This window comes from Hippocampus guttulatus, chromosome 5 (genome assembly GCF_054856545.1).
Source record: "Hippocampus guttulatus isolate MCC_2025c chromosome 5, RoL_Hgut_1.0, whole genome shotgun sequence".
Lineage (NCBI taxonomy): Eukaryota > Metazoa > Chordata > Actinopteri > Syngnathiformes > Syngnathidae > Hippocampus > Hippocampus guttulatus.
The window spans coordinates 21,178,904-21,203,694 of NC_141265.1; the positions used below are offsets into that span (position 1 = coordinate 21,178,904).

A 24,791-nucleotide genomic window follows, 5' to 3' on the forward strand; every position below is an offset into this window, starting at 1 on the left:
GTCCCTCGGTGTCAATGTGAGCGTGAATGGTTGTTCGTCTATGTTTGCCCTGCGATTGACTAGCAACAAATTCAGGGTGTCCCTCCCCTACTGCCCGAAGAATGAAACAAAGTGATGTGATAAAGCTACTGATTTGTTTGCAATATTCTTGTAATCGGCCATTATGTTTGTGCTCGGGCTCGGTGATATGACTAAAAAGTATATCACGATATCCAGGTTCTGCACAGATTATAGAAAGGTTAATGCTGTGACTGAACCTGAGTGATTCATTTCCACTGACCAGGATGGAGGATTGTATGGATGCAGTGAGATTTGCTCTTCTGTTGAAGGGATACTGGAAGGTTCCACTGATTTCTTGTGCTCAAGAGATTTCTGCCTTTTTCACCCCATCAGGTCTTGATGCTTATAAGGTCATGAATTTTAGACTCCGAATTGCACCTGCAACCTTTCAGCGGTTAATAAATATCGAGTGGTTTCAGGGTTGAAGGGCGTTGCAGTTTACTTGGACGACGTTGTTAAATTGCTCCATGTACAGCACTTTGTATGCAGCGATGGCTGTTTGAAAGTGCTCTATAAATACAGTTGACTTGACGTGGTTGTACATAGAGAAACCTGGCAGCAGCCTGTGAAACGTATTGGTAACATGTTTTAGAGAGGCTAACCTTAGCGTTAACTTGGCAAAATGTGATTTTGCATAGGCCACTGTTACATATTTGGGAAAGATAGTGGGCCAAGGGCTAGTCCAGCCAGTGAGAGCCAAAGTTCGAGCAGTTCCCACTTCCTGTCACCAAGACAGAGTGGATTTGCGTTTTTTTGGGGAACGGTGGGTTATTATAGAAACCTTTGCTCCAGCTTTTCTACAGTGGTTGCCTCGTTTACCCACCTACTCAAGCTTAAGGTTAAGTTTGAATGGTCCCTTGCTTGTTAGCATCTTGACCAGGTAAAGATGCTGCTGAGCAATGCTTCTGTCCTGGCAGCTCCTTGACTTGATCAGCTATTCCAAGTCGAAGTAGATGCTAGCCTATTGGGGCTGGGAGCGTCCTACTGCAGAATGATGACTGGGGGTTAATTAGACCACTGTGTTACTTTGAAATTTCACACCCATCAACTAAACTACAATCAAAAAGGAGGCATTGGCATTGATAAGGGGGCTTCAGTTACTTTGACGTCTATGTAGGTGGGGGAGCTCATCCAGTGGTTGTGTACTCAGACCACAACCCTCTTACTCTTCTCCATTCACCGCAGAGTCCAAGTCAACGTTTGATGAGGTGGACCCTGTTCCTGCAACCATATAACCTTACAATTTGCCATATTAAGGGAATGGATAACATAATTGCTGATGCTCCAGACGATTCCCGGTGAACCTATCCTGTTTTGGCTTTCTTGACTGTCCCATGACCAGTTATCCTTCCTTAAGCGTGCTTTCCAGGTACCGGGAGTTGCTGGACGGGTGAGCCGGGAAGTGTGGGTAGTCTCAAATTAGTCTAGCAGGCTGAATCGCCACTTGAATCCTTCATACATGACCACAGGTTGAAAAGCATACTATGAGAAAATATTCTTATTGTAACAGTTGCACATTTTGTAAATTTAGTTTGAATGGATACATGTGTGTGTGTGTGTATACTGTATATATATATAATTTAATTATTATTATTATTTTTTGGGTGGTGGTCCGGCAACTCTAATTCAGAGTTAGTTAACAACTGCAACACAGGTTTTGTGATCCAGCTTTCGCATTATTGTAGAAGAGCTTTTCACTTCGGAAAAGCCTTTTATCCAAATTGCCCTTCAGTAAGCTTGCATCCTTAAAGTATTGTAGGAAAGCAGGTTGCCAGTGGCAACACTCATACTCGACCTTCAACATTCATTTCTTAGCTGTACAGCATTACGTCACATTGTGATGGACACACTCAACTGTTTTAAGACCATATAAGACTTGTGAATTATTGAGTTGCCATGGTGAATAATCCACAGTGTCGACTGTGAGTGTGTGAGAGGAGAATAGTTTGGCTAGTGATGGAAAAAAGCGCAACGGGGCGTGGCCTGGATGGGGTGACCAATCACAACAAGTAAGACATCATGCACGTCCAATCGCAGGGCTGTTTACAATCGGAAGATGGAAAGACTGATCGGGAGAGCTTGTGAAAACTCGACGATAAGGTACCTGACCCCCCCTAAGATTTTCTCAACGGATTTAGACGATTCACAAAAATGATCAATTTAAGAAATAAAACGGCGGATTTCCGCGTATCCGCGGAAAATTGCCATCCCTGTGAACATTTTACTGAAATCTGAAGTTTTATCATCCATTCAGTCCAAATAATATTTGACAAAAAAATTATTTTACTGTGAGGCAGATGGATGTGTGACACGGTCATTGCAAATGCATCTAGCCATGCCTCCAACTGTCACATATGAAGTTTTTATCAATTCTCCTTCACCACCATAGAATGTATTTAAAAAATAATAATTAAATCAAATCCTCAGTGTATTCTAGTCCACCATCCGACGTCTCAGTAGGGGGAAGCAGTGCACCACAAACGCTGTGTACAGTGGGGATGGGGCGCTGCTGACTTCGACTTGGGACGTTGTGAACCGGTGGGCAGAGTACTTCGAAGACCTCCTCAACTCCACCTACACGCCTTCCTTGGAGGAAGCAGAGTCTGAGGACCCTGAGGTGGGCTCTCCTATCTCTGTGGTTGAAGTCACCGAGGTGGTTAAAAAGCTCCTCGATGGCAAGGCCCCAGGGGTGGATGAGATCCGCCCGGAGTTCCTCAAGGCTCTGGATGCTGTGGGGCTGTCCTGGTTGACACGCCTCTGCAGCATCGCGTGGTCATCGGGGAGAGTGTCTCTGGATTGGCAGACCGGGGTGGTGGTCCCTCTTTTTAAAAAGGGGGACCGGAGGGTGTGCTCCAACTACAGAGGGATCACACTCCTCAGCCTCCCTGGTAAGGTCTATTCAGGGGTGCTGGAGAGGAGGGTACGACAGGAAGTCGAGCCTCAGATTGAGGAGGGGCAGTGTGGTTTTCGTCCTGGCCGTGGAACTGTGGACCAGCTCTACACCCTTAGCAGGGTCCTCGAGGGTATGTGGGAACTTGCCCAACCAGTCTACACGAGTTTTGTGGACTTGAAGAAGGCGTTTGACCGTGTCCCTCGGGGAGTTCTGTGGGGGGTGCTTCGTGGGCATGGGGTCCCGAACCCCCTGATACGGGCTGTTTGGTCACTATACCACCGATGTCAGAGTTTGGTTCGCATTGCCGGCAATGAGTCGATTCTGTTCATCACCTTTATGGACAGAATTTCGAGGTGCAGCCAAAGCGCTGAGGGGGTCCGTTTTGGTGGCCTCAGTATTGCATCTCTGCTTTTTGCAGATGATGTGGTACTGTTGGCTCCTTCAAGCAGGGCTCTCCAACTCTCACTGGAGCGTTTCGCAGCCGAGTGTGAAGCGGTTGGGATGAAGATCAGCACCTCTAAATCTGAAACAATGGTCCTCAGTCGGAAAAGGGTTGAGTGCCCCCTCCGGGTCGGGGAGGAGATCTTGCCCCAAGTGGAGGAGTTTAAGTATCTTGGGGTCTTGTTCACGAGTGAGGCCAGAAGGGAGCTAGAGATCGACAGGCGGATCGGTGCAGCGTCTGCTGTGATGCGGACGTTGTATCGGTCTGTCGTGGTAAAGAAGGAGCTGAGTGAAAGGACAAAGCTCTCAATTTACCGGTCGATCTACGTCCCAACCCTCATCTATGGTCACAAGCTATGGGTCGTGACCGAAAGAACGATATCCCGGATACAAGCGGCCGAAATGAGTTTTCTCTGCAGGGTGTCCGGGCTCTCCCTTAGAGATAAGGTGAGAAGCTCGGTCATCCGGGAGAGGCTCAGAGTAGAGTCGCTTCTCCTCCACATCGAGAGGAGCCAGATGAGGTGGCTCGGGCAACTAATTAGGATGCCTCCTGGACGCCTCCCTGGTGAGGTGTTCCGGGCATGTCCCACTGGCAGGAGACCCCGGGGATGACCCAGGATACGCTGGAGAGACTGTCACCCAGCTGGCATGGGAATGCCTCGGGATCCGCCAGGAAGAGCTCAAAGAAGTGGCTGGGGAGAGGGAAGTCTGGGCTTGCCTCCTAAAGCTGCTGCCCCCGCGACCCGAAAGCGGTGGAAAATGGATGGATGGATGAAATACTCGGTGTATTCCAGATTCCATAACGTGGACCTTTGGTTCTCTAACATTAGTTATTTTTGTCAGTCAAATGCCAATTCCATTGAAATACAACAAACCACTGTGGTGTACAAATTCAGTCAGTTTTTTAAAATACACTTTTTGCCTAAATTGTATAAAATACATAAAGATCAGCTGCAAAATGTTTAAATGTGTCCACTGGAAAGACTTTAAGTCTTTGAAACTTAACTAATATTTTGGCAGTCTTTCAACACTTGTTAATAACTACTATTGAACTAAATTCACCTTTTAATGCCCAAATTTGAGATGCTTCACAGGGATTCCTTGAGAAGGCAGAAATGAATCAAGCAACCACTGAAAACTATTTTATATATATATATATATATAAATCACCAAGACAGGCTATGGATACCGCCTCAGAAATGGAGCTACAATCAGTCACCTCCTCTACATGGATGACATAAAGCTGTATGCTAAGAGCGAAAGGGACATAGACTCCCTGATCCACACAACCAGGATCTACAGCAGCGACATCGGGATGTCATTCGGGCTTGAGAAATGTAGTCGGATGGTGACTAAGAGAGGAAAGGTAGTCCGCACTGAAGGGGTCTCACTCCCTGAAGGAACAATAGCAGACATTGAGGACAGCTACAAGTACCTCGGTATACCACAAGCCAATGGCAACCTCGAACTGGCAACAAGGAAAGCGGCTACGGCCAAATACCTCCAGCGAGTGAGGCAAGTCCTAAGAAGCCAGCTCAATGGCAAGAATAAGACCCGGGCAATAAACAGCTATGCCCTGCCAGTGATCAGATACCCTGCAGGAATAATAAGGTGGCCAAAGGAAGAGATTCAGACCACGGACGTTAAGACCCGAAAGCTCCTAACCGTGCATGGAGGGTTCCATCCCAAATCCAGCACCCTGAGACTGTACGCAAGCCGAAAGGAAGGAGGCCGGGGACTAGTGAGTGTGAGAGCCACTGTCCAGGATGAAACATCCAAGCTCCATGAATACATCAAGGAGAAGGCTCCAACGGATGACGTACTCAGAGAATGTCTCAGACAATGGGGAACAGAGAATGAGATGCTGGAAGAGGGACCATCATGGGAGGACAAGCCACTACACGGGATGTACCACCGGACCCTAACTGAAGTGGCCGATCTCAAGAAGTCCTATCAGTGGCTAGAGAGGGCTGGCCTGAAGGACAGCACAGAGGCACTCATCATGGCTGCTCAGGAGCAGGCCCTGAGCACCAGAGCCATTGAGGCCCAGATATACGACACCAGACAAGACCCAAGGTGTAGGTTGTGCAAAGAGGCACCTGAGACGATCCAACACATAACTGCAGGGTGTAAGATGCTGGCAGGGAAAGCCTACATGGAACGCCATAACCAGGTGGCTGGCATAGTCTACCGAAACATCTGTGCGGAGTATGGACTGGAAACCCCAAGGTCAAAATGGGAAACACCTCCGAAGGTGTTGGAGAATGACAGAGCGAAGATCCTGTGGGACTTCCAGATCCAGACTGACCAGATGGTAATGGCGAACCAACCAGATATCGTGATCATAGATAAAGGGCAGAGGAAAGCCGTTGTAGTGGATGTAGCGGTCCCAAGTGATGGAAACATCGGAAAGAAGGAACACGAGAAACTCGAGAAATACCAAGGGCTCAGGGAGGAGCTGGAGAGAGCCTGGAAGGTAAAGGTGACAATCGTGCCTGTGGTGGTCGGAGCACTCGGGGCAGTGACCCCCAAACTAGATGAGAGGTTGCAACAGATCCCGGGAACAACATCGGACATCTCAGTCCAGAAATGTGCAGTGCTGGGAACAGCAAGGATACTGCGCAGAACCCTCAAGCTTCCTGGCCTCTGGTAGAGGACCCGAGCTGAATGAGGGACGGACACCACCCGAGGGGGGGTGAGACGAGGAATTTTTATATATATAATAATCATTAGCTCAACAGTTAAAAATAATTCAGAAAAAAAATCTCTTAATAGCAAAAAAACCTATACACTGACCAGCCACAACTTTCTAACCATTTGTATTATATGATCTTACCCAATACAAGAGCAGAATTAAACATTGCACCTGCACAAAAGTACCAGATTTTGTTATTTTTTACTTCAAAATGGCGCCGCGAGAGTGGCTGCCTTTCCAGCAGCTCCTATATTTTGTTGTTCTACTTCTTCCTTTCATAACTTTGCTGCTGTGAATTGGGAATTTCTCCATTGCGAGAATAATAAAGGTTTTCTTATCTTATAAGCATTCATTTTACCCTTTCAGAGACAGCAGTTAATACAGTGGACAGCTTATCATGTTATCAGGTTACAGGGTGCATGAAAGGGTTAAGAGGTTACCGGTAGTTTTTTTTGTTGTTGTTTTTTAGCTGAGCAAATTATTGAAACAGACAAAAGTCCGCTTTGCAGTCCTTAGTTGCTTATACTTTGAGCTTGCAGTAACTGCATCAAACCTGTGACCCATTGCCATCAACAAAAGTTTGGCATTCTTTTGTGGTTCTTTTCCATGCAATCACGCAGCCTCTTTCTAGTTTTTCTTTCCGTCTCCCCTTCTGGTGTGTAACAAAAGCACACTCTATCCGCTTCAAGTCAGGAGACTATTTCTGTATATTTACATCTGGACAATGACAAGATGATGGCACTCTTTGTTTTGAGCCCATTTATGTCATCAAAATCAATGTGGCATTTGACTGACAGGTCACGGGTGCCTTTTGTTGCCCAGGTGTGTGCAATTGCATTGATTTATTGAAACTATGACTCGCTTTGAACATAAGGTCAGTTTGAGGTGGGGTTTGGCCCGTGCAGACGAGGTATCGCCAGAGAGCTGCAGATGGGTGAAAAACAAGGAATACAGAAGCTGAGAGAAAAGTGAAAGACCAATCAGAGCAATTGCACAACCAAACTAAAAACTGCTTAGTGGTCCAGTTTTTCTTCAAAGTTGGACAGCTGCTTAATCTGCTCACTCTGCATGGAGTGGCGCCTCCAAAGTATTGGACTGGCTTTCATGACCTGTGCGAAAATAGGCGCACAGGCCATAACAGGCTTCGATCCTTTGGAAAGAGTATTGAATGTTTTGCTAGTTGTAGTCAGTGGGCACACAGTGACAGAGTTGCCACCGATATCTGGAATGGGAGCATGCATGTTCAGAGGGGGGAGATAGCCTGGCCGAGTGGAGGAGATGTGATCCTGGAGAAGGGCCCCCGAGCCTCTTCGTTCGAGGCCAGCGGCGATTCGTTTTTGGACAGAACTATCCAGAGACTCTCTGGATCCTGAAAGAGTGGAGGACCTGCTGTTTGTCAACTTGGGCCTGTCCGGTCCCTTTGTCAGGTAGTTTGAGCTTTTGTCTTTGTTGCTAAACTGTGGCAACTGAGAATCTGAACTGTAATGGTCCACGCCAATGTTACGGCAATGAATAACGTTTTGCAGACTGGAAATATTGAACTGGCGGAGACCATCGGGTGTATCTTCATCGGCGGGATTGGATTCATGGGTAAACGGGAGATTGTTTTCTTGATGCAAGTTAGGGTGCGAAGTGGAATGCTTTGCGCTTGCAGCACTGTCATAGGACATCTTTCGAGCAAAGCCTCTGACACCTTGCCCTTTGTTGTCATTCCCCGACATGTTGTCCAGTGCTTTCAGGAGTCCATCTTTCATGTCCATGCTATGGTGGTGCGAAACAGCCGGAGGCTGATGGAAGTTGAGGCCTCTTAAAGATGAGACCTCCTCCGGTGGCAAATGTACTTGCTCCTCTGCCAGCAACGAAGTCTGGTCCTTCGGAAGAAGCAGGGGTGCATTTTTCACCCATTGCTGTGAGTGTAATCTCTGGAGATGAAGACGCTTGTCCACATTGCGAACAATGAATGGACTAGGATGAGGACCACGTTGTCGGATGTCAAACGGAGACGGGCAGGTTGGTGCGCAATGCGGTTGCTCCTCCAGGTCGGAGGGTGGAGGGACATTTAGGTACTGCTTTGTTTTCTGATGGCCTGATGGTAGCTTGGTGGTGGTGATGATGATGACCTCCTTTCCTTTAGCTTTACAAGCATCCAGGAGGATCTTGAGGACTCCTCTGTTACCTGAATTAACGGCATAAATGAGCGCGGACAAACCGGAGTGGTCCTCCAGAGTTGGATCGGCACCGCTGCTCAGCAGGAGGGACAGGACTTCAGTTCCATCCTGTCCAAGGCACGCATGGATCAAAGCAGTTTTCCCACTCTTGTCTTGAATGTTTGGATCGGCACCGTTTTCCAGGAGGTATCTGTTGTTTTCAAAGACAACGGTGAACAATAATGCATGCATTTAGAATTAGGATTTCGCGGATAACAGGTACTTACTGGACCATTTTGTGTCTGGGCACACTCTGCGTATCAGAGTGACGTGTCTTGCAAGCCACCATGAGTGGTGTCTCGCCATTTTCATTGCTCTCGTTGACGTAAGCCCCTCCCTCCAGAAGCAGCCGAGTCAGACGCAGGCGACTCAGATAGACGGCCTTCAGCAGAGAATTGCAATCTGTTCGTACCTCTGTTGACTCATCCATTGTTCTGCTGCCTAAAATTTACAGTCAGCATCCTTAACAACAGGTCGTTCACTCATCCATAGGTGCTCACAGCACAGGATAATCTGCAAAAAAATAATAATAAAGCTGTAAGGTTGTTTTCATTTACCGTATTGGCCCGAATATAAGACGGGGTTTTTTGCATTGAAATAAGACCGAAAAAGTGGGGTCGTCTTATATTCGGGGTCTAGACAGTATACCCATTCACGACGCTAGATGGCAAAGGGGGGAATCCAAAGTCGAGAATGGCTATTACCATATTGGCCCGAATATAAGACGGTGTTTTTTGCATTGACGCTAGATGACGCCAGATATCAATGAAGCGAATGCTGAACTTGACTCCCCATGCCAAAGTGAACCCCTGCCACGAAGAATAAAAATATAAATAGCGGTAGCATGAAGAAGAAAAATAAAAAAATAGCGGTAAGAAGGAAAAGAGAAGAAAATAATTGAAGAGATAACAGAAAATGGAGAAACGTAGTGACAATCTGGAGAAAAGTGGGTCGAAGATCAGCCAGGTTAACCGGCAGCTGAGGAGAAGTAATGATGTAATTTAAATTTCAAAAACCAGAAGCCATTAATTTACGAATGTGATTGCACTTTAGATTTGAATGAGGCAAAATAACATGCTTTTTCTCTCAAATATATTGTTATAATCATTTGTTTCAGATGTGCTGTAATTATTTTCTGTATAAAAATGAATTTGGTGTTCAAAAAGTCTTTTTTCAAACTTGAGTCTTGAAAAAGAGGGGGTCGTCTTATAATCAGGGCCGTCTTATATTCGGGCCAATACGGTATGTCTTCTGGGTAGCAAGTAAGTTGCTATATCCCCTACTCCTCTCTTGCAATTACCGGTACTATAATCTTGTATTTACCACACCCGTAAATAAGAACCAAGTTAATTAGTTACTTGTGTGGTCGTGCATTAACTATTCTCCACAAAGTCTGACTAGGACTAAAACCTGCCCATGCCCTGAATTGGTCACCAGTCAATCAGACGCACATAAGGTCAGACAACTGCTGACATTCTCATCCACACACTATATGGTCGCGGGATTTAATCACATGTGAGAGACAGCAACGTGAACCACTATATGACCCATACCTTGAAAGCTATTCTTTAAAGCTGTCAACATGTATAAATCAATCAAAATACAGATGTTGGAAATGAAGTGATACTATTATTGATACTTAACGAAAAGATTGTCTTGGTTCTTGAAAGACATCAAATGTTTCATGATGTCAAATGTTTGATCAAAGTTACTATACAGTACTGTCATCAAAATGCACATATCCATGCAAGGTTCTGTTAATGACATTTGATCTCAACATGAAACAAGCCTTTCACTGATGCATTTTGAAGGACCGGAGCTTTTTTTTGTTTTGTGCAGGATGACATTCATGCCCCCATCCATGTTTCATTGAAGGGGCCAGGCCAGGCCTTGATCCACCCCTGACACAAACAGCATACCTAATGATCGAGGGAGGCAATAGTGAAATGTCGTTCCCGAACTTTTTATCACTTCAATGAAACAAATATAAATACCGTTGCCTCGTCTATTCTTAGAGCTGCGGTGTGAAGCAGGTAAAATGATGTGATGAGAAAATGTCCGTGCTGATGATTCATAGCAGAAAAAGTGGATACACTTGGATGAAGTGATCACTGACAATAAATAGAACACAGATGTAACACACAATTGTGAGAGTCCGCTACTGCTTTAGACCTACCGTACCTTCAAGAACATCATTCTTGAATGTGATCAATGCGGGTTGCCTCTCACTGGCTCAGGTAGTTGTCAGCATCGGATCTCAGGAGAATCCAGCAGGGTGAGCAGCGACCCAGGCATCGGAGAAACTGCTGAAAGGAGGCAGCCGAGAGTGATATATGTCACAGAGTGGGAGGCGTGCAGCCAATGACAGCACATCGCATTGTGAACAAAACACGGTAATGAAATTGGTCTTTGGTAAAGCATGTGCGCACGTACAACTCACTTCTCTCCACCTCCAGCTGTTCACACTGACGATTGTGAGGTAGAACAAAAGGCGCCTCTCACGTCACAGGAAAGTTCAAGGCTTGTTTCAGTCAAGTCTTGCGGAGCACGTCATCCGTGACTGTTACCATGTTAAAAAAGCTAATGTTAAAAACAGGAACAGCTAGAAAAGGAATATCTTTTTCAAAAAATATCCTCTCTCAAGTCCTTATCAAAGTGTGTATTCCAGACTTGACAATGAGTGGGTGTACATATTGCATGATTAATTTACTGGAACGACCTAAATGCAACAATAAGGTAAAGAATAGGAAAGGTGGTGGGGGCTTTGGTGCCTTGCTCAAATGCACCTGGATGGTCCTGAGGAAGCCATCCACTGCTGCCTCTTGAGCTCATTCTTGTCTTTACAACATGGTCAGTCTCTCACTTTGTAAACGTGCCTTTACAATGTTGCTTCCGTCCATTGAAACCGGCAGGCGTTTGCTGACACACTGCGCCCATCATCACACCACAGGATTTCATTAGTTTGAGGTCAGCACTCACACTGAAAAATCTTCTTTGTTTCCTTTTCTCCCGTCAGCAACTCTGTTGTAGATTTGCTGGTATGCTTTGGGTTGTTGTTCATTGGCTGGACAAATGGGTTTACGTTTATATCTGTGAATACTCTGGTCGAGGGAAGTGGTTATTCATTCATGCATTCATTTTCCGACCCGCTTGATCCTAACTAGGGTCGCGGGGGGTGCCGGAGCCGATCCCAGCTGTCTTCGGGCAGTTGGTGGGGACACCCTGAATCGGTTGCCAGCCAATCGCAAGGCACACAGAAACGAACGACCATTCGCGCCACACTCACACCTAGGGACAATTTTGAGTGTTCAATCAGCCTGCCATGCATGTTTTTGGAATGTGGGGGACCTGGAGAAAACCCACGCAATCACGGAGAGAACATGCAAACTCCACACAGGAAGGCCATAGCTGGAATTGAACCCGGGATCTCTGCACTGTGAAGTCAACGTGCTAACCACTCGACCACCGGGCCGCCCGGAAGTGGTTATGTCTTTTTTTTAATTGTACAGTCCTGATATCTAAAAATTAACATGCCAACCAACGTTTTTGTGGTCCTTGAACTGTCCAACCGTCCATTTTCCGAACCGCTTAATCCTCACTAGGGTCGCGGGGGGTGTCGGAGCCTATCCCAGCCGTCTTCGGGCAGTAGGCGGGGGACACCCTGAACCAGTTGCCAGCCAATCGCAGGGCGTCCTTGAACTAAGCACTCTAAATTATCCCTCATGACAGATGAGGTGACCTTCCCCAAAACTGCTGTAAGAACATTATGTATAAATATTGACTATTTATTGTTTTCGTTTGACCATCTAGAGGCCAGAATGTTTAAATCGTTCAAGTTTCATTCAAAAAACATGTGCATCAAATACATTTCAGGAACATTAACAAGTCATTGGGATGTCAAGTATGGACCATATGAACACACCACTTAGGCATTTGGCTACGGAGGTGTGCTAACTTCTGGTCGCTATTGGAACACATGGCGACAGCATCAAACTCTTTAAAATACATTCGCAATCTGCTGAAACGCCATGACATTGTTACCATAAATGATGTATTACCTTATTTGCTCCAGTTCTCCGAGTGTCTCTTTGAATTAAACATTTGCTGTTTCACAATACATGCAGGTCGGTGTGAACATTGACTTACACATCTTATTTTGAAATGCCCCAGGAGGGCAAAGACAACCACAAATAGAATACGAAGTTTTTATTGTCACGTTGTATGGTGCAGATTCTGTTTGTTCAGTCTGTCAAGTGGGTTGGCTGCAGGGATTTTGAAGGTCCAGCAGGTGGCAGTGGTCAGCGACACAGTATCAGTACAGTATCAACACAGTGTGTCATTATGTCGACACAAAAAAATGACATAGTAGTTACTACTATGTCGTTTTCTTTTGGGCTAATAACGCCATACTATACTATGTCGTTTTTTTTCTGCTAAAAACGCCATCCTATACTATGTCATTATTTTCGGGCTAAAAACGCCTTACTATACCATGTCGTATTTTTCAGCTAAAAACGCCATACTATACCATGTCGTATTTTTCGGCTAAAAACGCCATACTATACTATGTCGTTTTTTTTGGGCTAAAAACGCCATACTATACTATGTTGTTTTTTTCGGGCTAAAATGCCTTACGAACATGGTCGTTTTTTTTTCAGCTAAAAACGCCATACTATACCATGTCGTATTTTTCGGCTAAAAACGCCTTACTATACTATGTCGGGGTTTTTTTTGGGCTAAAAACGTCATACTATACTAAGTCGTTTTTTTCAGGCTAAAAACGCCTTACTATACTATGTCAGAGACAGTGCCCCCCCTCGCCCAAAAAAAGCACACAGTTCTTTGATCTGGAAATGAGTTTATTGTGCTGCTGGAATTGCACGTCAACAAGTGTTCGTAACATGTCAAACAGATGTACAGGATATGAGCATCCTTCCTTTTCCAAGCAGGGGTTGTGCTACTTCCAGCATTGAATGTAGCACCTAGGCAAGACAAAAGGGCAGCAAGACCAACTTCTTCAAGGAAAACAATTCCAATTCCAACATGGGATGCATTAAGATTAGAACCATGTTTACCACTTATAACAGCCTTCTTTCATCCATTTGAGATTATACACGCAATTCCCTATTTTAGATGTGTTACGTGGCCAGATTAATACGTCGCAGCAGCAAAAAACACATCTTGGAACAAAACGAACAATAGAGTAAACCATATTATTTCTCCACCAAACCAAAAGCAAGCGAGGAAAGTAACAACGGATTGTTAAGAAAGCCAATGTCACCGACACTTGACAATATCACAAAATGTAATAATTTAACTTTTTAAGGTTAAAAAAAAAAAAACAGGGTGAACCCAACAATTAAGAAAGCTACAACTAAAACCAATACACAACCACTGTTTTGTTTCTCTATTACAAGTGAGGCTGCAAATACACTGGCGCATCTATAGCTTAATAACAAAAACTACAAAAAGAAAGCTTGACGTTGGAGCAAAGCCATGACGCACAGGTGATGGTGGACTCCAATCTAAACCGGTGAGTACGGCTTTTGTCTTCTCGCCGGTTTCGACTGACGCTTACAAAGTCTCGTAATCCTTCTTATCCTTTTTGCCTTCGCCCTCAAAGCTATCTGCCCCGTCGCTGTTCTCGTGGCGACGCTTGCGGCTGCTGTTGTTGACAGCGAAACGAGGGTTCGTCTGCGGAAGAGGGTCCATGCCCAAAACTTTATGAATATGACGGAATGCCAACAGCCTCAGTGCAAACTGTAGAGACAGAGACAAGAAGACACATACACCCATTTAGGACTTTGAGTTTGTTTAGCATGCCGGCTCTCCTATCTGTTTGATGTTATTCTGAGAGCAGTTTCAACAGTTGCGCTGAAAGGAAAATGACTCGGCAGTCACTTCACATTGGCGAGCTGGCCATAAGTGTTCATGGATAAATTGGATTGGATACAACTTTATTGTCAAATGTGCTGTATGTGTGTTTGAGGAATCTATGAGCAAAATTGTATCATGTTTAAAGTTTCATTTAATTCGGGCACGTATCCAGCACCCCCAAATGCCTGTGCACAAAGGCGCCGGCCACCTGGCTGGAGGGCTGTTGAAGTCCACAATTAGCACGTCACCGTAGGTGGGCGATCAGAGGAGAGAGGGCTAGACGCGGTCACAAAGGGGAATGAATAATTCGGGAACAGCGGTTGAACAACAAAAGACGATTCGAGAACACCCGTTGCGCCCAGGCGACATTGGCCATCCGCAGTCTGCAACATGTTGATTCGATGTCGACCAGACAGAAAGGCGCCAACGTACTGGTGGTTCAAAGCTTAAACACACGTAACCAATCACGACCGAGGGGCCGGACCGGGTGTGCGGCATGCAACTATCGGGGGCAGTGTTTTGCATCTGTTACAATAAAAGGTCGAACTCGCGGAGGGCGGGGCTCTGAGTGTGATCGTGGAGCAACTAAACCGTCGTTCGCTCTCAGAGATCCGCTTCCGTCGATATTGAAGACAATTTTCCCTGCGTGCCGAGACATTTCTTTAACTTTGTCCGAGAAAAACTCTGACAATGTGTAACATCAGGAAAAAGAAGGCCCCGCCCCTCCATTACAAGCATTAAAATTGCCGAGTGCCTTTTCGAAAGGAAGAAAAACAATGCCAATATAAAATAGAGCCAAGTATAATCATGTTACAAATGGGTACGCCTTAAGGGAGGCAATGGAGTTTGTTCTGGTAAAAATACATCTAAAAAGGTAAATGCATCATAATAAAGAGAGCAACGGTTGAAAAGCCACTGAAGAGCAGTCAGAAGGTAACTGAAGTCTCTGGAGTGCCAAGAACCTCGCAAAAGTAGGACATTCAAAGGGGGGGGGGGGGGGGGGGGCCCAAACCCAATGTTGCCAATTTTTGAATGCAGTGCCACTCGCTGGCTTGGAGATTGATTTTCAGCCTTGCCGTTTGCCTCCAAAGATTTCTCAGAATCTTTTGATATTATGGACCGCAAACGATGAAATTGCCAAATTCCTTGTACTGTACGTTGAGAAAAGCTGTTGCTAAACTGTATGATTATTTGCTCAATCAGGTGTTCAAAGTGGTGCACCTTTCCCCATCAAATTAAAAATGAGAATTTTCTGGGAAAAACTCAATAACATTAAAATATCTTGTATCATTGCAAATGACTGTATTCGGTTTTTAGTTACGCTTTACAAGCCATCCCACCTTCACTGGAATTTGAGTATGTACTACATGGTTGGTTTGAACATTCGGCAAGCCCCCTCGCTGCCCATCTTTAAAACCTGCCTCAAAACTCACTTGTATTCTTTGGCATTTGACTCAGCATGACTCAGATTTGATCTTAGTTTTACTGTTTGGTGCCTACTACCATCTTTGTTACTGATTATTGCTTTATTGTTGTATATATGTTAGTTGCACTTTGTAAGCAGCAATGGCTGTTTGAATGTGCTCTAGAAATACAGTTGAGTTGAAGAGGATTCATCACTTCGCCCTAATTTCAAGCGTTTTACACATGTGCCATTTTGCAACGTCAGAAAATGTACAGAAGAATAATTAAGAGCTTGTACTTGGGCACTTAGTGTTATGTCCTCTCTCTCCTGCTCTCCAATAGCTGTCAGGGTGTCGACAGTACTCTTTTCACAGGGATCCATCAGTCCAGGCCCACCTGTTGAAACAAACACATCACACGTCTTTATCAATGTGAATTTACTAAGATGCCGGACGAAAGTTAAAAGCTGGAACTAAGCCAACCCATTTATTTGATGATTATTTCACATGTTAAACGACTTCAAGGAAACAACTACTGCAAAAGCAACTTCTGGCAGCGTTTGAAAAGCCTCTCCAGATCAAACCAAAGCTAGAACAAAAGCAATTGTTTTTTTTTTTTTATGACAATTACAGTATAGAAACCATTTTTGCTGCACTATTTAGTTCTTTGATGCTGGGTGTTGTTCAATAAAAGATGTTATACTATTTCGTACGTATGTTTTATTCTGTTCATTTAAGTAATGGAGTGGGTGTCAGTATCTGTAACCTGTGATATTATTATTGTGTATTTCTGGGTCAGTACCATTTGGTACACTCTGCATGATACAACATGCCCTTATGGACCGCACCTTTCAAGCGACAATTGGGACGAGCGAAATAAAAGAAAACACGGCTTTTAGGCAGTTGCTGGCTTATGTTACACAATGTAACACTTTGTTTTTCAGTTGGCGGTGCATTTGCCACCAACCACACGGCTACCTGTCGTGGACGGCGCCTCCAAGCTTTTGAGGTTGTCCGCAACCAGTTAAGAAATAAGCGGCACTGTGATAGTTGTGTCAGCAAAATGTTTCCATTTCTAACAGTTAGGACAAGCTGGGGAACCCCCCCCCCCCACCCAAACAAAAAGTCTGCATGGACCAGAGTGCAAATCCTGCTTTAAAATATGCCACAGGTGGACAAGACAAAATGTATATATAATAAATATTGGGAGATGCCAAATAAGCATCGAGAATAATCCCATTAAAGAAATATATATCAAAAGAAATAAAATCATGAAATCTTACCAGAAAGTAAAATCCCAGATGAAATACATTCAAAGACGCGCCTCAATGCATCGCCCGGGCTAAGCGGTACAGAGGCGCTACTGATGGCCTTTTCCACGAGCAGCTCCATGGCCTAAAAGGGGCGGAGAAAAGCTTCCAGCTTTAGATACCCAACATTACTATAAACTGTTTTGACAACTGACAGTGTTGATTATAGTAAGTGTATGACACACCCTTAAGCGCTCCATGTCCCTTTCCAGCTTGGAGTTTATGAATCTATTCCAGGTAATACCATACAAGCTCAAGGTTCAACCACACTTGATATCAATAATAATTTGAAGTTCGTTTAAAAAAAAAAAAGTCAAAAAAACTCAAGCCTAGAATGAAAATAAATTCAGCAAGCCTCCTCCAATTGCTTGTCATGCCACGACTTTTTACCGTTTTTCATTGAACCAGACTGAGCAAAATTGCATCTGCCGCTAATGCTAGTTCTGTTCAACTACGGGAGGAGCGTAGACCCTGAAGAGAGGAGGAAACATGGCTCGTAAAACTAATATCACTGAAATTGCAGAGCCTCCCAACTCGTTTAGGTGAGCAGTGTGAGAGCAGTTCTGCTACCTGCTTGAGAACAGAAATGGAAATTGTGTACTGGACAAAACCATATTTGCCCCATGTGCTTCAGAGAAAACTTTCCCCAAGTCACAACGAACATGTCCATCCCGGAATTATTTCAATTTAAGTGGTGCAACGAAAGAAAATAAAAGTAACAGTCTACTTTGACAAATGCATATATATATATATATATATATATATATATATATAAGTGGTTCTTAACCTTGTGAGAGGTACCGAACCCAACCAGTTCATATGCACATTGACTGAACCCTTACTGAAAATTTAAAATCGGATTCAAGACGAGTTCCTTCAGTTTTGCCGGTGTGAGACGAGAGTTGCTCAACTTGGCATGACAAATCATGCAGATAGGACGCCGAGTCCCATCCCGTTGTGTGATGCATGTTGTACATATTCGTCTGACTACTTTTTTTTTTTATGCTCGACATAGCGTGTATTAAAACATTCTTAAAAAATAAAAATTAAAAATAATAAATCACCGAGGTACAATCACTACCGTCACACATTGACGACTGAGCGAACTGAATTTTCTGCAGCACTGATTGGACAAGCAATGTAATAGGATTGTCTGCAACCAGTGATGGCCAAGCGGGCGTGTCCTAACTACCGGTAATTGACATGTTGAATCTTAACCTCCATGGCAGAGGCTCTGTCGAAGCCCTGGGGTTCGATCGAACCCAGGTATACAGTATATAACCACATTATATGTACATGAAATATATTATCCATCTGTCATCCATTTTCTGTATGGTTTATCCTCACTCGTGTCGCAGGTGAGGTTGATTATGTGTGTATTGGATTTCTTTGCAAAAAAAAATAAAAATGGATTGTCAGTTGAAGCGTGGGTCAGAAATTGAGAGCATAAATTATTCCTAAGAGTATTTCCACAGACCTAACAGTGCCCGATTAGTCACAGCTATGGACAAGACCGTTGTAGGATTTTTGTGATTGTCATCATTTTGTCACGCAAGTCATCATCCTAAGAAGGGGGGACACTCACCCATCCTGGGAAGGACGACCAGGTTGGAGTTCGCTGACAGAGGTCTCTGAGTATCCGAATGATAATCACGCACGACTGCAGTCCATTTGCTCTAGCCTTGTGATATAATAAAGTTATCCATTCATGTGGTAAATCAAGAAAGAGTTGTGGAATTCATTCTTAGCGGTCCAACAACTACTGTGCATAATGGAAGCTTGAGTATGGTTTAAGGCGTTAATGAGCCATCAAAACTTGCAATCAGCTGCCATTGCCAGTAGTCTTGTACCTCCACAGTTAGTAAGAGAGTTCAAAGTTTGCAAGATGCACAAGAAATGAGGACTTTCCTTGCCATCTTCTAAACCGTGACCCCAAGGTTCATCAAGGAAACCCACAAACATGTCTTTCAAAATACAAGAATTCATCTGAGAGAGAATGGAGACTGAAGGAGCGCAGGAAGTCTGAAATAATTTACCTGTGATTTAGCACGGGAAGTGGCATCACAGGAAACTAATCAGACTTTCCTTTGTCTCTCAATCCCCATTTCGTACATAAATCGAATAAAAGATACAAACTCTGTCGCACAACTTGGTGCAAGTTATCGTGCAGCCTTATGGAATCCTTTGCAAATACAATTGAAAAGACAAAAAGTAGGATGCCAATTTTCAGACAGCATTCATATTTAGGACAGAAAATGGTCACGAATCAAATTCATCAAAGGCATCTTTTTTTTTTAAGTGCATATTTTCCTCAGTAATAGGAGATTCAAATGTGTACAATCAAAAGAAACTCAACAAATAATGCATCTCATAAGGCTACAATAATAAAGTAAAATGATGTTCCGAACCTGGAACCACTTAGCGTGGCGCAGAGCAGCCAGAGCGTCAAGGCATTTTTGCCTGTCCAAGACGTCCGCTGGGTCTTTCACCAAACCCGAAGTTACATCTAAAAATGGATTTGAAGTGTCAAAAATGTTGATGAGGAATGGGTGTTTGACCAGGTCAGCAAGGCTGGCAAAGAGCAAACACATTGCCACACATACCAACGATTCTTTACAAAGCAACCCACATTTTGTTTTCTTCAACATTAATACTATGAACAACAATAACACCATTAACAATCTGACTTACTGGGTAACTTCACACTAAGACTGGATGCAAATTAATTTGATTTAGATTTTGACTCAATATCGTAGATTGCTTTATTTTGAAACCACCATAGTCGAGCAACTGAGTCCACGCTACTTTAGACTGACGCTATTTGCAGCCATTACCATTTTATCAGGTAATAAGAGTTGTTGAAAATTTACTTTTCTTCACTGATCAAGAGAACAAGTAGACGTTCAGTTCAACACAGGGAAAGATGATGGATCTGGATGACCATTAAAATGTGTTGTAAAGAGAAAAGTAAAGGCCGAGACCTATGACAGCGACCTGATAAAAAGCGGCATGGCAATGGTAGGTGTGGCAACATTTTTGGGGTGTGGGAAAACCTTGGTCAAAAATCCTTCCGGAACTGTTGGGCCCTACTAAATCTCTGATGGGAGAAATCAATGGAAAATTTTCTTTTTATTTTGGTCAAAGCAAAAGCAAACAAACAAACAAACAAAAAAAAAAACGGGTCATTTTGCTCAACATATGAATACTATGAAAAATGACCAAAATGAAGTAGCGATGAGTGCTGAAGGAGAGAAAAACAATGCCAGCAATCAAGAGGTTAGGATATCACTGCATGCATACCTGGCATCAGTGGGCTTGAATAAGACCTCAACAGACAATGGTTGTCAGAGGCTGTACACAGGTCCTACCAACCAGTCTACCAAAGCCTTCATACCTTAGCCTCAATAATACTCCCCTAAGAAAACAATTATTCGTCTCATTTCCAAGATTAGAGCTCATGGCTAAGGTGCTAAGACGTGTGAATCTGGCATTGCTGGAGGTACGTATCCCTTACATTTTGAATTCAAAACATGTCAGATCTACTCAGGGGAGCACTTTGAATCAAGAGACAGCATGGTGAACTGGCCACCAGAACACAAGAATACGATTTGTTTCCTGTGGAAAGTAGATTTTCTCCTCATTTGCAGTGGAGGGGATTCTGATCTGCCATGAGCCAAATGCTGGTTTGAATGCTGGGTTGCAAAAAAACAAAACAAACAAACAAAAGAAACACCCTACACTTTGCATGACACAATGAAGGATTATATCTTACATTTAAAAACAAAAGTTTGTTACTGTTGATTCCTGAAAAAAAATATTAAGAAAATCCTTGAATATTTTTAATTAAAAATATATTCTAATTAAAATACAGCCAGAATCCCTGAGAACACAGGAAACAAAATTTCTCCAAGGTAGAACTATTTATCACAATGCAAACACTGATCATGCTCTGCTTGAAAGGGATAGCATCTGAGAAGAGTTAAAGAGCGGAAAGACTCAAGAGCAATACTGCTGGCACCCTCTTTTGCTTTACATCCCAAAAGTGATCTCTCCAGCAATTGCAATAGAGTACAAGTTAAAGGGGGGGGGGGGTCTTTTAGCCTCCCACCTTACTTTGAATATGTCCAAGAAAATTATTTGAACCCTTTGCAGTTTTACAAGAATTTATACAAACAAAGCCTGAAAGAAAGAGGCTCGTTTTCTTCTTTTTTTTTACTTTAGAAGCCAGATGTTTCTGGCATGAAAGAACAAGGTGCCAGGTTGCTTCTTTAAGGCCCAACATATTTTTGTGGCATGCCAGCAGCACAGAGCTCTCAGTGTGAACCAACATACTGGAAATGATTTCTTCGGGAAATAGCAACGACAATATCAGGAGGAATAAGATAAGCCGTTATGGCTTGCCAGACCTCCGTCCCAGTCATTTTCCTCTCTGATGACAGGTGAAGTCAAAGTGATGGTCACTTGCATCTTTGGCTCTGTACAGGATGTAAGAATGATGGCTGCTTCTTGGAGAGACCCTTGGACATCATATTTTTCTGGTGCTACTATCTGGAAAGATACACGTACATGTAAAGGAATCAAAACAACAAGCATATGGAGTGCTAGGGAACCATAGTGATTTTTGACTGCCTGTATGAAGTCCACGGTTATATATTTATAAACAGCTAACACAGACAGACTAAAGCCTAAAGCTAACTCGGGCACTAAGTACCTTCGATTGGGCACAAATCATAATTATTGTTGCAAAAAACAAAAACAAAACAAAAAAAAAATTTGGGTTTGTCAAATCTGAAGATTTTTTTTTTTTGGTTGAAATTATTGAGCTGCAAGCACCAATTAATTAATAACCCTTTCATGCAACCTGTAAACACGAAAAGCTGTCCACTGTAGTAACTGCTGTCCCTGAAAGGCTTAAATTGGTCAGTTGAGAAATCAATGAAATGGGAATTAAAAAGACAGTACTGTTAGTTGTTTAGGGAGGAGCTCCACAATTCGTGTAAGGAGACTCTTGGTGGGCTTCTCTGAGCAGAGCAGGACTAAGTTGACATTCTTGTCGCCACGAAGAAGCAAACCTTTTGCCAAGACTCCCACCCTCATCACACCTTTCAAGGCTCTATATAGATACAAAACAAAGATTGTAAGTGAAACAGCAATCATAACGACAACATTGAGATAAGTTTAAATCAAATACAAAAATATTTCCTCCTTCATTTACTTCAAGGGAAACAAAATATTTTTCTGCAAGAATGCATTCCCTGCACCAATCTGATTAATATGGTATTTGTTGAACAGGAATTAAACAGGATGATTAAAACTAGTCACATTTTGCCTTGTGAAATATTTGAGTAAGACTGAATTGTTAAAAATAGATCAGTAGGAACTGCAACGAGTTGGGTGTCCATTACAGTTTTCCGCAAAAGAAAAGTAACATTAAAAAAATAAAATAATAAAATCTACTTGTCGGGGTTTCCATTGAAAAATGTTTGGCTTCTGAGGCCTAATTCTCATAACGTCCCGCCTCGCGAGATTCCATAATTCTCATAAAATATTGTTGTGGGAGATTTGTTTTTGGATGGATGGATGCCCACAGTGGTTTGCGAAACCTCCAAGCTGTGATGATTACTTTGCCTTGACTGTTTTAAACAGAAGAGGAAGGAAGCGGATGATCGTTCCAAGACAAAGTATTTAGGTATGGCAGTGGCCACGTGTCAGGGATTTCTGGGTGAGGATCGCAAACAAGGAATTCACCAAAGAGGTACGGATTCAGAATGTCCCGAGCAACATAATATTGAACCTCTCGTGCGGGGTGACATGACGAGTAGAAACACTTTTGCAAAAGACTTCCACATTGACACGGCACAAAAACCAACTCATAAGAGAGTAAAACCTATATATTTTTTTTTTTTTTTGCAATATTCAAGAGGTTTTCCAAAATGCTGTTTCCATTGCCAGTTTGCTATTGTGCAGTTTGCATTTTGTACATTTCAGAAGGAAATGGAAAAAGAGTTTGTGTCCGGTTGTCAGAACCTAAGGTAAGAGTACACTACTGTACTCATTCATTCATTCATTCATCTTCCGTACCGCTTGATCCTCACGAGGGTCGCGGGGGGTGCTGGAGCCTATCCCAGCTGTCTCCGGGCAGTAGGCAGGGGACACCCTGAATCGGTTGCCAGCCAATCGCAGGGCACACAGAGACGAACAACCATCCGCGCTCACACTCACACCTAGGGACAATTTAGAGTGTTCAAACAGCCTGCCACGCATGTTTTTGGAATGTGGGAGGAAACCGGAGCACCCGGGGAAAACCCACGCAGGCCCGGGGAGAACATGCAAACTCCACACAGGGAGGCCGGAGCTGGAATCGAACTCATTTTCACCTATTAAAACTGCCTTTTGAAAAAGCAACATGTCAGCTGTCGTGAGCCTACCTGGCCTACAAGTGTGTGTGTGTGTGTGTGGGGGGGGGGGGGGGGGGGGCAAACAGCCCCCCGGCAACAGCTGGTTGCTAGCTACAAGCCACTCATGTGAGCTGGTGGATTATTTTATACAATTTTAATCAGCGTAATTTATTAGTGATTTTATACGATTTATATGCTTCTGGGTCACACACATTTAGAGGATACGAACTCCCAGATGACTTTTGACCTTCTCTTCTTCTGGGTAACAGCCACGCAGTAATACCGAAAAGAATCCATTTCAAAATCAAACCACAAAGGCTCGTGTGTGAAATTAATTCTGCGGGAACCCTTTATGAATGCAATTGTACCGCATTGAAGAAAAATGGCATTTTATCAATCAAAAACAACATACCGGTACTCATTAAATGCAACGTTGCAAGGTTTACAGTTACTGTACATTTGAATACAATCAAAAATTATATTTGCTTGCATACCTGTCGATGTCACACCTATCTTTTGGTGGTTCTTTCTTTTCTTTGTCTTCTTCCTTGTCCTTGTCGTTGTCCTCATCTGTTATTATGTCTGAAACCAGTTTGAGGGCACGCTCTGTGATTGACACAATCTTCTGAATAGACTGCAGTTCCTCCTCTGAGGGATAGATTGAAGCATGCTTGGTCATGACATAGCGGTCATCTGACGAGTCGGGTCGGCGCAGGGGCTGCTGAGCACAAAGGTCTTAAGTTCAATAAAATTCATCTCTTAAGGTTTAGTCAAGTGCAGTCGAGTTATGTGTTTGATGGCAAATCCTAAAACTAAGTTGAAGCTTGAACATCCAATCGGGGTCGACCATATAATTTTCTGCTGATCATATGGAAGTGAAAATGGTCACCCGTCTCAAATTAAAAATGTATGGCACGTTATGAAGCGTGAAATATGACAACGCAGACCCCAGACTGTTTAACAGTGGAAGCTGTGCATCACGTTACATCGTCACATCCAGTCTGTCACTGACGGATGCCTGACTTTCTGACGAATGACGATACACCGTTTGTTCGAGGGGGTTAAAACAGGCAACAGCAGGCTTCATCTGCTTGCTTGAAAATGCTGCATTAACTATATATGTACAGTAGGTGGCGGTAGTATATACCAAAGAAACAAAACGGCATGTATTAGATCAGGGGCGGCCATGACATCGAGTAGTAGATCGCGGCCTGGTCCCAAGTCGATTGCGAGGGGGTGTAGAGGAGAAAAAAAAGCCATTTGTGTGTCTTTGTGCATGTTAGGAAGATATTTTTTGTGTTGATGTACACTGCACCCAAATCATTCAATCAGTCTCACATTCACAAAAAAGTATTTAAAAAAAGAAAATAAAGCAGGTCATCTTTAACCTACAGTTGCGCGTGACCTGCGTCACCGTAAGTTGTTAGCGCTCAGGAGTCTGAAATTGTATCTTGTGATCAGAGCTGTTGCGCTATATGTTTTATCATTAGCATTATTCTCATTCAGA

General features: G+C 43.6%; 2 protein-coding genes across 4 annotated transcripts in view; both read right to left on the bottom strand.

The window, feature by feature from the left end:
* Positions 1-6,901: 6,901 nt before the first annotated feature.
* ankrd34bb (ankyrin repeat domain 34Bb) lies at positions 6,902-8,726 on the bottom strand. Its single transcript, XM_086110790.1, has 2 exons — positions 8,524-8,726; positions 6,902-8,447 (listed from the first exon to the last, which is right to left on the bottom strand). The coding sequence occupies exons 1-2, from the start codon at positions 8,724-8,726 to the stop codon at positions 7,103-7,105; spliced, it is 1,548 nt and encodes a 515-aa protein (XP_085966916.1). The 3' UTR covers positions 6,902-7,102.
* A 4,408-nt stretch (positions 8,727-13,134) lies between these two features.
* zfr (zinc finger RNA binding protein) overlaps positions 13,135-24,791 on the bottom strand; it is a 29,853-nt gene continuing 18,196 nt past the window's right edge. Inside the window, exons 13-20 of one of the 3 annotated variants that reach the window (XM_086110757.1) lie at positions 23,779-24,002; positions 21,849-21,999; positions 21,293-21,434; positions 19,295-19,392; positions 18,472-18,567; positions 16,860-16,971; positions 15,876-15,973; positions 13,135-14,056 (exon numbers count right to left, since the gene is read on the bottom strand). In XM_086110757.1, the coding sequence (XP_085966883.1) occupies positions 13,871-14,056; positions 15,876-15,973; positions 16,860-16,971; positions 18,472-18,567; positions 19,295-19,392; positions 21,293-21,434; positions 21,849-21,999; positions 23,779-24,002 (1,107 nt within the window). In that variant the 3' untranslated portion in view covers positions 13,135-13,870. Of the gene's footprint in view, positions 14,057-15,875; positions 15,974-16,859; positions 16,972-18,471; positions 18,568-19,294; positions 19,393-21,292; positions 21,435-21,848; positions 22,000-23,778; positions 24,006-24,791 lie in introns of those variants that run through there. The other 2 variants (XM_086110756.1, XR_015100891.1) reach the window with 2 other exon arrangements.